The following is a 14498-nucleotide window of genomic DNA, read 5'->3' on the forward strand; positions in this document are numbered from 1 at the left end:
ACTTCCTGGGTAAACAGCTGGAGCTCCATATAAGCTACACTGTACATACACTTTTTTGCAGTAGATCAATATACAGAAGGAAGATAGAAAAGTATTTTATTTCCTTGACTTCACTGGTACTTTAGGAAACTATACACACCTTTGAGCACTATAAAACCCAATCCCATTACAGAACCTTGTCAGAATATGGTACAACTGAAACAGTGGATCTTGCAGTGTCCATCAGATAGCCAAAAATGTTAACTCTGTCATGTGTATCTTCTGCTGGACCTTGTAAACGCATTAATTTCCTAGCATTAGGAATGTGTTTACAATCAGTGTAAAAGACTGGCAACCCATTATTATATTAAAAAGCTGATTTAAAATATTATACTTATCCTATTTTTACTGACATCACTGAGTGTTGCAGAATTCTGTACCTCTAAGGAGTGATCTCACTTAAAGAGAGAAAAAAGTGCAAATCTTTCTGGAAGAGAGCTTAATCAGCACAAACTGAAAAGCTTGAAACTCACGACAGGTTGCTTCATCAGAGAAATCAAGGCAGTCTGCATTTCCATCACATCTGAAGCGCTCTGCAACACAGTGTCCGCTATCACACTGGAAATAACCTGGGTGGCAGGTCCTCAGCTCTGAGAAGATTCAGAAGTAACCGTTAAAATGTCTTGTTCAAAACCTGATGAAGTGTTTAATTTTTGAGAACAATATCTTTAAAAACCCAGACCATTAAAACTGTGCTATCCTCTACTTTTGGTGGAATGACTAAGGCAATCTGGTCAACATGACTTCATTAAGGATGCTTCCCATAAAAGATTATTTTCCAAAATAATTATCAAATTAGAAGCAAAAGTGTGAACATGTAAGAAGCAGCATGCAGACAATACGCACCACAGTCACGTTCATCTGAATTGTCTTCACAGTCATCATCGTGATCACAGATCCAGCGGGAAGGAATGCAGCGCAAATTGTCACAACGGTATTCACTTTCTGTGCACTCACGAGGACCTGCAATCAAAATGAATGTACATACATGAAAAGTTCCCCAGATGTAGATTTAAATATCCACAGCTGTCTTGTTAAAATCAGACAAAAGTAATATGGGCAAATAACGTGGTGTAATCCTTAAAACTAAATTATGTTAAAACAGTATTTCACCCAATACTCCTCAATTATGTTACACATTCTATGTCCCTCTTGACACAGAAAAAAGGAAATTCATTGTGGATTTTGTTTCATCACAGAATCGTACAGGAATTTTTACTCCAAATCATTAAAAAAAAAAGGACCCACTGTCATTATTTAAGGAACTATTTAATACTACATTTGCACATAGGGCAGAATTCAAATGTCACTTCTTAGTGGAAAACAGGAGTTTGTGTTATTGTGATGACTATATTTATCAGTGGTTTATGTATCCAAAATGCTTCCCTGTGACATCACTATGGTATGTCAGCAGGGACAGGCTATAGAGAAAAACAACGGTGTGGTCGCAGTTGAGAGCTGTCTGCCCCATTTTCATAAGAAATAGAAGGACAATTAAGTCAAAAGCTGGACTGTATGACGACAGCCAAAAAAGAACTCACTGCAGTTGTGTTCATCAGAGTTATCTCCACAGTCATTGTCTCCATCACACTTCCAGCGCAGTGGGATACATCGATGATTGTCACAACGGAAATCTCCAAGAGGACTGCAAGTCATCTCCTCTGCAGTGTACACAGTTTGCCAACGAAACAGCACACATTAGCATAGTCTTTGGATCAGATGGAATGCACAGAAGATAATGAAAGTAGATAGAGATGTTCATGCCACAGACTGGGATGAGTAATAGAGAAGTGATTAAGAAACAGATAAAACAGCTATATAGAAATTGAGATGGAAACACAAAAAGATAAATTTAGTATTGTCAAAGGAAAGCATCTTGACCTCATGGTGAGTTGCATTTTCAAGTCTTTTCTGATTCTGATACAGTGACCCGATGAACTCATATAAGTTTTGTGTATAAGAGATTTCAACACAAATGTGAAGTTCTGGGAAAGCATGATCATATTTCCCATACGGATGGTTTCACCAGCATAGGAGGTAAGTTAAGTAAATGTAGAAAACACTGACAGTTTTAATTGTCTAAAATAGTTCAGCTCAAGCAGAAGTATTTCCTATTTCATTTGATGACATATTGAGCAAAATAATAAAATCCTGATCTACAGAGCTCATAAAAATGTGAGCTGCACAATGAATTGCTGCACATAGAATTTTTTCTGAAGACACATACCTACCAGGGTAATTAATTGATATCAAACAAAATACGCCAAAGTACATTATTACTTAAGACTTTCAGAAAATCAAGGTGACTGTAAATTGGAGAAATATTTTAGGTATAAAGATACTTTGAAAAGACCTTCTTCTCCAAACATACCACAGCCTTGTTCGTCACTGTTGTCTCTGCAGTCATCATTCCCATTGCACACTGCCCACAATGGTATGCAACGGTAGTTGGTTCTACAGCTGAATTGTGTGTGATTGTCACACCGATAGGCAGGGCCCACTGAAAGAGGCAGTGCTCGAAGTTAGTCGTGTTACTTAATCATTAAAATGTCCTCCTTGCTATTCTGTCTTTCAAAAATCTATGATTAATTTTTTCTACTAACATTTTTTTCTACTATCTGCTAAATGGAGTGTTAGAAAGCTTTAAAGGTCTCCGATTTTACTGTCTTTTCGAACCTACGCTGCTTGTATTCTGCATATGCTACAAACCCACGACAGGTTCAAATGACATTCAGTGTATTTTTCCATGAAGTATTTAGAGCTGGTAACGGCGGTAACAGAAGCCCCAAATCTGCAAGCCAGAGGAGGCAGCTTGTTCTCAGATGGCAAAACTTGGTCACAAGTTCCTCCAGACACTCAGAGATGTGCTGGAGCACATCGGAAAATCCTGCTGCTAAACATCAGCTAGACTGTGCTCTGCATTTTTTTCTCCTTGAAAGCTTTTCTTTTTTCCAAATCATGAGAAACTTTAGCTTCAAGAAATGAAACTTCACTTTGTTTTTGTAAAAAGTATTACATATGTCATACTCCAAACTGGAATAAGGTAAAAATTGGTGAACTGGCATTCACTGCTTCCACATAGGCCATGGATCAGCATATATCCTTTTTACAACATGTTGTTAGGGGCCAAGCAAAGGATGCTGCTAGCATCAAGCAAGTCAAAGTGAGATGCTGCCAATTCTTGTTAATCTGGCCAGTATAAATAAATTTTCTCCCCTTCAAGAAATAGAAAGTAGTAAATTATCACATATCCTCTATGTTTTCTCACACTCTTTACTACATGATTGCAATTAGCTTGCAGAAAATATTCCTTTCCAATAAATTTTCAACCTCAGGAAAATTAAATAATGCAGCTTGCTCTGCTTTTGGTGCAATATAATATAGGCAGCTTACTACAGCTGTGTGCTTACTGCATTCATGGAATGGCTCATCAGAGTTATCACCACAATCGTCATCCACATCACACTTCCAGGACTGTGGGATGCAGCGGCCGTTGTCACATTTAAATTGGCCTGGGGGACAGGTTCTACTGGCACAGTGAGTACTATCTTCATCTGAGTTGTCACCACAGTCATCCTCTCTATCACACTGCCAGGCTTCTGGGATACATCGCTTATTGGCACACTGCCACTGATGAGTTTCACACTGGTGATTAGCTGAAAGAATACAAATTGGCTGTTAGGATACTGGAACTTACAGGAGTGGTCTGCTGCTGTTATGTCAATTGAGCATTTACCATGTCTACACCAAAAGTTAAGAGAAAGTCAGTAAAAATTTAAAACATCGTATTTACTTGCCTAGTTAAGGTACAGATTTCTAATGTCACATGGCACATTTCCTACACGCATTTTCAGACAAGCTCACTAAGATCCAACATTTTTCTAGGAGTCACACAGATGCTATCTTCTCCTAAAGCAGAGGTGAGTAAACTCAGCATTCAAACACGATTGAGGCAGGGGCTCCCAGTCACTTTGCAGAGGAGCTAGGTGACGTTGTAGCATGCTAATAATGGCTCCACAACCTATAAATGTACAGCCTCTATTTCTAAAAGGCAAAGCACTGGAAGCTGATGTCAGCAGTGCTGGCAAACTGGGGGAGCTCTGAATGTCTATGAAAATAGGAGTGAACAGCGATCTCTGCTTCCAAAACCTTGTATGTCTCACTGGACACCACTCTACTACTTTTTCACATATACTGCCAAACTGTTCAAGAGGAAACAGCGTATTACAATTTCCATACATTCTCTAGAGTAAAGGATTCTATTCTCATGCACGAGATGATGAGCAGAAGGAATTATGTAGACCTAAAAAGACTTCTGATTGTAGTCGGTATGTTAAAACCGATGACACATTATGCAGCTGCCACATTTCTACTTATTTAATATTCCCCTGTGCCACACTTAAGAGCTTAGCTATTTGACACTCAGGTAAAATTGGCATTTCATTTAATTCTGTCATTGTTAGAAACACTTTGCTAATGGAAGGCAATGAAACTATCAATTATACAACCACGCTGCTTTCCCACACACACCTCCACTAAGCTTGCAACTGCCAGAACTACATTATTTACAGAAAAATACCTCAGGATGTGCTTTTTTAAATTAGACATAACTATGAAGAATAAGACGTTTTAAGGAAAGAACATTATTCCACAAGCATAATTAGGCTATATTTCTAAAACACAGCTGTCATAAACATCTCTCCAAAGCAAATCTTCCCACATGCACTGAATTTTGTGCAATGCAGAGGGTGAAATAATTTTGTCCTATCACGCAAAGCTCTAGAATACAGGGAAAATTGGCATACCTGGTAGACTGCTCTGGGCAGGAAGCCTTAGGGCAGGAAGCCTCTGGGCAGGAAGCCTAGGAAGCCTTACATTCCTCACACTGACCATGGCTTTACCCAGAAGATAACAAAGTGGGTCCTGCTTCTAGTATTTTATACCTCAGATTGTAATTTACACCAGTACAAATCTGTCTCAAAGGTATAGAAAATTTTTATACTTTGATTTAGTAAATTTTTGCTTGTTTACCCTGCTTTTGCACTGAGGTGAATTGCTCTAGCAGGTGCAAGACTAGAAAAGACTGCATCTGTCTATCTCACCTTTTTATTTGTAAAAAAAGGATAATGATTCTGAAATTTACGTATGTTTTACATGTTTTGTACTGGCAAAACATTTAAATTTATTAGTTGTAACATACCACAAAGCACAGGATCTTCATCTGATTTGTCATGACAATCTGGCTGGGTATTGCACAAGAAATGTGGACTTGTGCAGTTGCCATCATTACACTGGAACTGACCAACAGGACAGTATCGGTGTGGACAGGTAGGGGGCTCATCAGAGCCATCTCGACAGTCCCTCTGTCCATCACATTTCCACCAGATAGGAATACACCTAAAAAGAGAAAACAGTGTTTTCTTTGTTGAGGATATGTATCAACAGATATAAAACCGTGCTTTTACAGCACAAAAGACAGTTTTGTCTCAGTGTTATTTCTTAAAACTTCCAAGACATCTTGAATTTCATGTCTTCTGTTGCATACGTCAAATGCTAACAAAATATGCCAGAATACTGTCACCAGAAACAGATTATATTGGTGGGCCTCTTGAAGGAAGTTCACAGCAAATTAATAAAGTCTTAATTTATATGTATATTTGTGGTAACCACCACTCATGCTTTTTAAAACAATCAACTGGATTTTTTAATGAGGTAACATTTTAATAATTCGTCTAGAATTTAGTACAGGAATTTCACTAGGGATTATCACAGTAACACTATTCAAAAGGCTGCCCAATAAGCACACCTGCCTCACTGGCACTGGAATGATATAATATCAGCACAGTAGCTCTTATATCACCATTCCTCTCCCTTCACTGCTGTTGTCTCAGAAAAAGGGTCAGAAATGTGCCCCCATATCAGCTAAATGGTTTTTATAGGCCACTGGCAGACAGCATATATTTGGCAGAAACAGATACATCGTAAAAAATTTACAAAAATTAAGAGAAAGTTCCAGGTTCAGGAATTCTACTGGAAATGGTTTCTGGAGGACAGTTCTATGATTATATGTTTCTAACAACTCAAATGTTGCAACATTAGCAATACCATATAACAGGAAGAAAAGGAAAAAATACTATTTAAACAATTAGTCTAGAAGTGTTTTTCCAAAGTGGAAGCCTGCCTGGTCCTGGCTATGTTTTTGCAAGCACACCACAAGTTTGGTGAGAAGAGAAGGAATCCCTAATTTCATGCCCTTTTGAGGAGACTAAACTGTAAAATATATCCTTAAAAAGACATTGAGAAAAAGACGGTGAACAGTGGACTTACCTCTCAGTGTCTGCACAGAGAAACTGGGTGCTAGAGCACATTGGGAGGCAGTGGGCTGTATTGCCAAACTGTACTATCATGAAGTTATCGGGACATTCACAGGAATAACCCTGGCCACCAGCTTTTATTAGACAAAGATGGGAACAACCACCATTGTTGGTGCCACAAGGATTGTTAACTGGTAAAAGAGAAGAATGAACGTTACCATACTTTGCAACTCTCAGGACACAAAGGTCTCAATCTACAACAGAATCCTCTAACACTGTATTGAAAGCTTAAATGTAATAAATTGAAAATAGGCAGTTAGCGAGAGAAATGTGTATGATTTCATAAATAGGAAATGTATACAATTAAGCCATGATGTTTTAGAAACTTACTTAAACTTATTAATTTCCAGTCATTGCTATTCAAAGAAAAGGCAATTTATAAGTGTAAAGTAGAGGCCTACATTTACTCTGTGCATCTTATTCCCCCCAGCAAAGGCAAAAGCTGAGTGCACTTTTATAATTAATCTCCAGATAACAGCTGACCCTCTAAATACAAATCTAATTCTCTTTTCTCACCAAATGGCTGTCTGTATGGATGGTAAACATGGATGTCAAATGGCCTGTGTGTGGTGTTCACAAGAACAGTCCTGCCTGATCCATCATATTTATTTCCTTTTTCAACAGTTCTTGTGTTCCAGTCAGTCCAATATATCGTGTCTTCAAAAATTGTTATTGCAAAAGGATGAGGTAAAGTCCCATCATATACTGTGTGACGATGATGTCCATCCAGGTCAGAGTACCTACAGAAAGAAAAGCATGTACAAAATGTTCAGATAAATGTTAAAACCTCTTCACATGTTTATTATGTATGGTTATGGTACTTCACTATTGGTGACCAGGACCATGCAATATGGAATTGAAGCTTCTTTAGTCCCTAATGATAGAGCACTGTCTTCTGTGAATTCACTTGAAGATATGCAGGAAAGTAAAGCAGGTTATTTTAGGCAAATAAATGGAATAGAGGAACATCCACTGACACATAAAGCCTTTCCACAGAAGCATATCAGTGAGTCCAATGAAATTTTGCACAGTTACTGCCTTACAGCAAGTTATTTTTGTCACATGAGACACTAGCTTGCCTGGATCATTCAGACTGCTAATAAATGGAGCACTTCAGACAATAATAGGACTCCTATATTCTTAGATTTTACATGTCTTTCTGATTTAGACCCCCCCCCTCTAATGAGATACCTTTAATAAGAGTTTATATTTTTAGTATCACCTTGCTATAGGGGGAAATTATGAAGTACAATAGAGAAAAAGAGACAGAGAAACTTACATATAACTAATATACATATTTGTAAAGACATTTCTAACACTTTGGTATAGAAAAGGCTGCCAGAAGAATCAATGTAGAGCAGAATAGAAGTAAATATAAATCTAAATGTACATATAAATATGAACAGAAATATAAATGCAAATACAAAGGATTGGTTTTAAAATATTTCAATGCCTTGACAAGAACCAGAATGCTAGTTATTAATTTTTGCTCATATTTAAGTGGAAATTTTCTAACACTAGAAGCAATTAATAGATTTTTATTGATTAACAAAAAAACTCCATATGCTAACAGGAAATTCCATGTCATACCTATGAACAAATCTAAAGATTTGCATACTATTTTATAGCACATAACTAGTTACAGCTCAACTCTTATCTCTAGGCAGAAACAAGAGAATCAGAAGAAATAGTGATTTTATACTGTTTTGCTTGTACGGTTCAGGTTGTACAACTAGAGAAGCTGCATATTCAGGTACAAACTGTGAATCTTGTCAGTGTAATTTTTGGACCACTTCCAGTGGGACCTAGGACACAAATATAGGAACTAGGCTACTGCTTCATCTAGTGATTCGTAACGCCTACCGCTCCAGAGTTTCTGACTGGTTTCCAGTAAAGTCAGTGGGTAGAAATACGTAGAATGCTTACAGCATCTGTAAACACTACCACTGCAATTTGACACGAGCTATTATTCAGCTGTTTTATTCTTTTCTGCATACGTACTCAATGTAATTTAGATGGGCATCTGCCCAGTAGAGCTTGTCGTTGGTGTAATCTATGGTGAGTCCATTGGGCCACTCTAACTTTGTAGAGATAATCACCGTCTTCTCCTTGCCATCCATGCCTGCTCGTCCAATATATGCTCTATCTGCCCAGTCTGTCCAGTAAACCTGTCTGTTCAAATAAATACTTACAGTTAGGATTGTGGTAAAAATATGCTGAAGTAAATATTAGAAGCCACACCTCAAACATAGCATTTCCTGCAAGAGAGCTAAAGCAGAGATTAAGGAAGAAAAACATTAATACATTTGTTAATTTAACTGCTATAGCAGACAATTGTGTGATCACAACTGTCTTTAAACAGTGTAACTGGGAGCCCCACTGCCTATCAAACCACACAAACCTCTATCTACCTTTCTAGCCTTGCAGTCAAAACCTCCTTGTCTACATGGAAACAAATTCCACTTTCAATGATATCTGACAGGCCTGCATATATACCTGAGAAAGGCAAACTACTATTTTCCCTGAGCTGCAACTAAGATCTAATGCCATGCAAATCTCAGTGCGGGCAGCCAAAATTTATTTCAGATTTTCAGAGACAGCGCAAGACTATTTGCAAAAGAAAGGAAAAGCACTCTTGAAATGTCATACCCATATTTCGGATGAACAACAATTGCTCTGGGGTACTGAAAGCAGAAAGTGTTGTTGGCATCCACACACCGATCCACCAGTTTCTTCCGGAATCTTCCATCAAGTTCAGAGACGTAGAGGCAGTCTTTGTAGGCATCCACCCAGTACAATTTTCTGAAATGTTTTAGAGTTAATTTACTCTTATATACTTTTTTTGGTTTATTTTGCTTCACAGCATCTTAAATTTCACCGTTCTTTTTTTCTCCCAGAAGCAATATATCCACTTTAAAGGAAGAATACCCACACTGTACTGACATCTCTTCTACACCATGCTCCAGACGTCCCTTTTCACTCCTGCTGTTCCTACATTCACAGTCATTGAAGCCAAATTCAAACTTGTAGTTGCTCAGTTGAGTAATAATATTCCTAAACCTTCTCTTCCTTTCCTCTCCTATCGACAACGGTCAGCAAAGAGGAGCAGGAAAAGAGGCATGCAGTGCAATGGATTGTGACCAGGGCTGTAAAGTACCGGGGAGAATCATCGTTTGTTCCATACTGCCACCTCTGCTCTCATCAAACAGATAGAACAGTTGCCAGGTTCTCCTTTGAAAATTTCTAAGCAGCTCAATGGCCTAATTTAACTTTACCTAGAATTTTCTAACACTTCAATAACTTTGTCTAGGAATTATACACAGCTGTAATCAAAGAAATCATGCAAGCTGAAGTGAGGATTTTAAAAAGCCTGCAACAAAACAGAATGTTTAATTTAATTAAAACTACAGCAGGCTACTTTGAAATTGTCTACAGAGCTGGTTAGCTCCAGTGCCCACAGAGTCGTTCCAGAAACAGTCTGACAGATGCAGTATCTGACTACACCACCCTGGGTAGTACCATTCCCACCAGGGAGAAGAACGTAGTCTTCCCCAACCTGCACCTCATGGCATCCTCCAGTCCTCTCCCTGTACTGAAAGTGAGCAGAAAACCTCATCTACCATTGCATTGTCCTTCAGCCTTTCTGAAACACCTGAACGAAAACTGACTGAAGACATAACTAATGGTAGCTGTAATAATCCAGCAACTGTATTAGTAATGGAGCATTAGGGCCACTTCAGCTAAAATTAGGCTTTTCCTGCCTCACCTTTCCATGAATCATAAAGCATTTGGACTGCTGGCAACATTAATTATCATTAGGTTTAGAGGCAAAGTGGTTTAAAAATAAAAACTATTATATTGACATATTCATATAAACACTCTCATGGAAGTTCCAAATGTGACTTTTTGAACCACTCATCTCATTATTTTGCAGTCTGATCCATGATATTTAAAATTTTCCTACTGATAGTGCTGCACTCAGAAAGCAAAATCTGATGAAACACAGCTGAGAGCACTGTCAGAGGGCACCGCATAAGGACAAAGTTTCTGTGGGAGTAAATCAGACTACTTTTTGACACACAGCAGGCAATTAAAAAATGTCCATAATGCAACATGCTTTCCAATTACCCTCATACTGCCCTTCTTACAGCAAATAATGTGGATCGTGTTTTTGACTGTCAGTTAAAGATGCATTTTTTAAGAGCAAAAGAAACACGCTCTTCGCGCTGGTACAGGAGTTAAATTTCATTAACGTTCATTATTACTTACGTCATTGGAACCTAGTTACCTGTTATATTGTTTATGCATAGAGTTAAGTCCGCAGCCCAACTCCAACAACTGCTAGCAAATGAGTAAACAGCCTAAGCTCAGAATCCCTTCCCTATAGCCACATGTAACATCCCACCTGCCTGCTTGCCTAGTCTGTTCATTAATGAGTTCCTAACAAGTTTTCCCCAAGGGTCATATGCACTACTTTATTATTGATGAGAGAGCAACTCCGATATAACCTCAGTACACTAGATACAAGAGCAATTAAAGAAAAGTGTTATGTAATGTATTAGATGCTGATAAACAATTCCAGAGCAGTTGTACAAGACTGCATCCACAATCCAAAACTATTTCAGCACACATCAGGAATTTCCTATGAAGTGGGAGAAACACCCCTCACACATCATTTCCTTAGTAGCCCAGAAAGACAGAAAACATATTTTCTTACCTGCCAACCCAGTCAACAGCGATACCTTCCCCGTTGGGCACGTCATCACTTATCACTGCCTCCTTATTTGTTCCATTTAGGAACATTCGTTCAATGACCTTCCTCCCCACATCAATCCAGTATAACCTCTTTTCCACCCTGTCAAAGTCCAGTGCCACCACATTTCTCAGTCCTTGCAAAATGAGAGAGTAAGACTGGCCATCTGCTGTGAGATTTCTCAGATAGTAACGGTTGCTAAAAATAAGGTATGGGGAGATATTACTATTTTGCCGGCAACTTTTTCCGTCAGGCTCCCGGATATAGCCTGGGGCACACTTACAGATGTAGGAGCCAGCTGTGTTCTCACAAATCTGGCTACATACTGATGGAGTTTCATTGCACTCATCAATATCATCACAAGTCCGTTTATCAGACATGAGTTTATATCCGGGATGACAAGAACAGTAGAAACTTGTCTGTGTGTCTGTACAGTCATGATCGCATCCGCTGATTGAAGGGTCACTGCATTCATTTACACCTGAGGAAGGAAAGAAGTTCTATTGAAGGAATTGGCCAGCACAGAAAATAGTACAGTCACTTTCCAATGTACTCTCTCTGTGCCTCTCCGCCTGCTACTCCCTGAAAACACACCAAATGTGAATCTGGGCTGCTACAAGAAAGGAGTGAGGAAAAGAATCTAATCTAATATGAAATTATTCCAGCACCTTTGAAGTCTGTCACCAAACACACTGAATGTAAAATATACACTTACAAATGGCATATTTTGGAAATGTAAGGGCAATCCATAACAATGTATTAACTATATTTAGTTCATTTTATATAGCTAATATTCACAGTTTCTTAAAACAGTATATAATAAGTATGATTTCATTAAAACAAAAAAAATCAGACATATAGATTTCTTATAATCTTTCTGAGACACAACCATGGAATAGATATGATTGCAATTAAGCAATTGTCTTAAGAGTTCTTTTTTTAGAGCTGCCTAAGCATTTTAAACTAAATTAGACTGTGCAAATAAATCTATACATACCACATCCTTTTTCATCACTATTATCTAAGCAATCATCCAACCGATTGCAGACTTTAACCATTTCAATGCAGTTTCCATTGTCACATTTAAAATGATGGGGAGGGCAGGTCGCTTCTGGTGTACTACAGAGATGTTCCAGCTCATCAGATTCATCACCACAGTCGTTATCCCCATCACAGATGTAGGCCTTGGAAATGCAGCGCCCATTCTGACAAGTAAACTGGTGCTGTTGACATGGTTCATAGATGCATCCCCTTTCATCACTGCTGTCACCACAGTCATTCCGCCTGTCACACCTGAAGAAGAACGAACACTTCTTTCATATATAAGAAGGCAATCGCTGTCCCTAGGGCAGATGGTTAGAACACTCTTCTGATTTCCAAAGAAGGTCAGCTATTACTGGCTTCAATGGAAGAGACTTTCAGAAATCAGGATCATATAACACAGAGCCTGATCCTGTGAGTCTTGCTTGTATTCCCTGTATGCATCACAAGCTGAACAGAATCACCCCAGGAGAGGTTACTAGGCACAATAAAAAGGATTAAATGTTAACGGTGAGGACTGGGGATATTGAAATAGAAAATTCCAGAGCATTTTCAAGTTAAAACTAATGTATGAATGCAGAGCACATGAATAGTTTCATTACAAGATGCAGATCTACTTAACTAAAGAGTGAGAGAAAAAGAGTTGAATTAGTTTCTTCAGCTTAAGCAAATTTTGAGTTTCTGCAGCAGCTCAGATAGTTACAAACCTGTATGTGTTTCGGATGCACAATCCATTATTACAAGTAAACTCATTTTCTGTACAAGATCTCCGTGTGCAGTTCTGGTGTTCATCAAATGCATCGCTGCAGTCAGCGTCACCGTCACAGACCCATGCCCGAGGAATGCACCTCCTGAGGGGGGGTCGGTTGTTGGCGCACGTGAACTCTGCTGCCGTGCAGTTGCGGTTTGCTGCAAGAAAAGCACTTTCACTGACACACCAGGTTACACTCTGGGTATGTAACACCCTCCGCCGCCACACACACACACAGCCTGGATATCCAGCTGTAATCCACAACAGAGCCATGCTCTGCTGCACACGCAGAGATAGCGACCACCGCACCCTCTCGTACACAAAACTCATATGCGTTCCCTCTAATTTTCACTGAGCGTGGCTCGTCATAGAGGCTGCCTGGGAGCCAAAGTACTTTAGGATTCCTTGGGCAGTGCTGGAATGTGCGGAACTCTGGATCTTTTTGGATTCTTGTTATAAAGTTTTCACGTTTGGCCAGATTTTCTGGGAGCTGAACAGGTATTAGGCATAGGCTCTCTATCCACTGCCTTCTTCAAGGTATTCTGTGCTCCAGGGAGCAAACAGAAAAAGCACCATTGCAGTTTAAAAGGGCAAAGACTGCAGCGTATCCAGCTGCTGTTAATAGAATCAAGGAGCAGGACCAGGCTTGGTACATTGTTCACCCTCTAAACAGCCACACTTATTTTGCTCAGTAATTTTTAAAGAAATTATGCCAAAACCATGTGGTTATTAATATGCACAAGATGTAGCACGTGACGATCAGGGAGTATCTCCACAGAAGCCGCTACTGCTGCCCAGATTATACAAACAGCCCAAGTTAAATTATATCTCCATTTGAACTCACAATTCAAAGAAGAGTAAATTAGAACAATTAAAATATTTTTTTTTCCAGTAAAATATTCAATTTTAATTCAATGTAGTGAAAATGAAAGTACAGAAAGAGTATACCTCATTTTTATGTGCACCTTTATGGGTAGAAAAGTTGGCAGAGGGTGGGAGTTTGGGGGTTGGTTGGTTGTTTTCTGAAAAATGCTGCAGGACAAATAAAGAAAGCGCAGTATCTACTTGCGTTAAACACCTACCACAATTATGTCTTTGATCCTCATCACTCATATCCCCACAGTCATTGTCACCATCACAGATCCATGTTGCTGGGATACATCTGCCGTCATCACATCTGAACTGGTCACTTGAACAAGTCCGCACTTGGGGCACTTAAAAATGAACACAGTCACTTTGCTTGTTAAGCTCACCTGCACTGCCATTAAAATCTACTGAGAAAGGTATTTTAGGGAGAATCTCAAAATAGTGCAATGTAAAATAGAAGCTTAAGTCAGTTAAGGTATAAACTGCAAGATATTTTCTTAAGCTAAAGGTGCAACGCTGGCAATGTGCAAAGTGAGCTGTCAGCCCTGCTTAAATCATAGAAGAATCTGTTCTGCCTTGTGTTATGCAACTTTTACAGTGAGAATAATGACTGTGCTGTAATATCAGTTCTCAGGGACTTCAGTTAGCACCTTCTCTTCCTCCCTGGAGATTG

The 14498-nt window shown here is 38.9% G+C and overlaps 1 protein-coding gene across 3 annotated transcripts in view; it reads right to left on the minus strand.

The window, feature by feature from the left end:
- Positions 1-14498, minus strand: part of LRP2 (LDL receptor related protein 2) — a 124362-nt gene that overhangs the window by 25672 nt on the left and 84192 nt on the right. For all 3 annotated transcript variants that reach the window (XM_014954693.1, XM_014954694.1, XM_014954692.1), the window contains exons 47-60: positions 14041-14172; positions 12915-13116; positions 12164-12459; positions 11131-11647; positions 9063-9215; positions 8415-8585; positions 6930-7153; positions 6367-6544; positions 5240-5436; positions 3450-3695; positions 2411-2539; positions 1581-1700; positions 886-1002; positions 513-629 (exon numbers count right to left, since the gene is read on the minus strand). In XM_014954693.1, coding sequence (XP_014810179.1) covers positions 513-629; positions 886-1002; positions 1581-1700; positions 2411-2539; positions 3450-3695; positions 5240-5436; positions 6367-6544; positions 6930-7153; positions 8415-8585; positions 9063-9215; positions 11131-11647; positions 12164-12459; positions 12915-13116; positions 14041-14172 — 2799 coding nt within the window. The remainder of the gene's footprint in view (positions 1-512; positions 630-885; positions 1003-1580; positions 1701-2410; positions 2540-3449; positions 3696-5239; positions 5437-6366; positions 6545-6929; positions 7154-8414; positions 8586-9062; positions 9216-11130; positions 11648-12163; positions 12460-12914; positions 13117-14040; positions 14173-14498) is intronic.

Source organism: Calidris pugnax, unplaced genomic scaffold, assembly GCF_001431845.1.
Source record: "Calidris pugnax isolate Ruff unplaced genomic scaffold, ASM143184v1 scaffold103, whole genome shotgun sequence".
Lineage (NCBI taxonomy): Eukaryota > Metazoa > Chordata > Aves > Charadriiformes > Scolopacidae > Calidris > Calidris pugnax.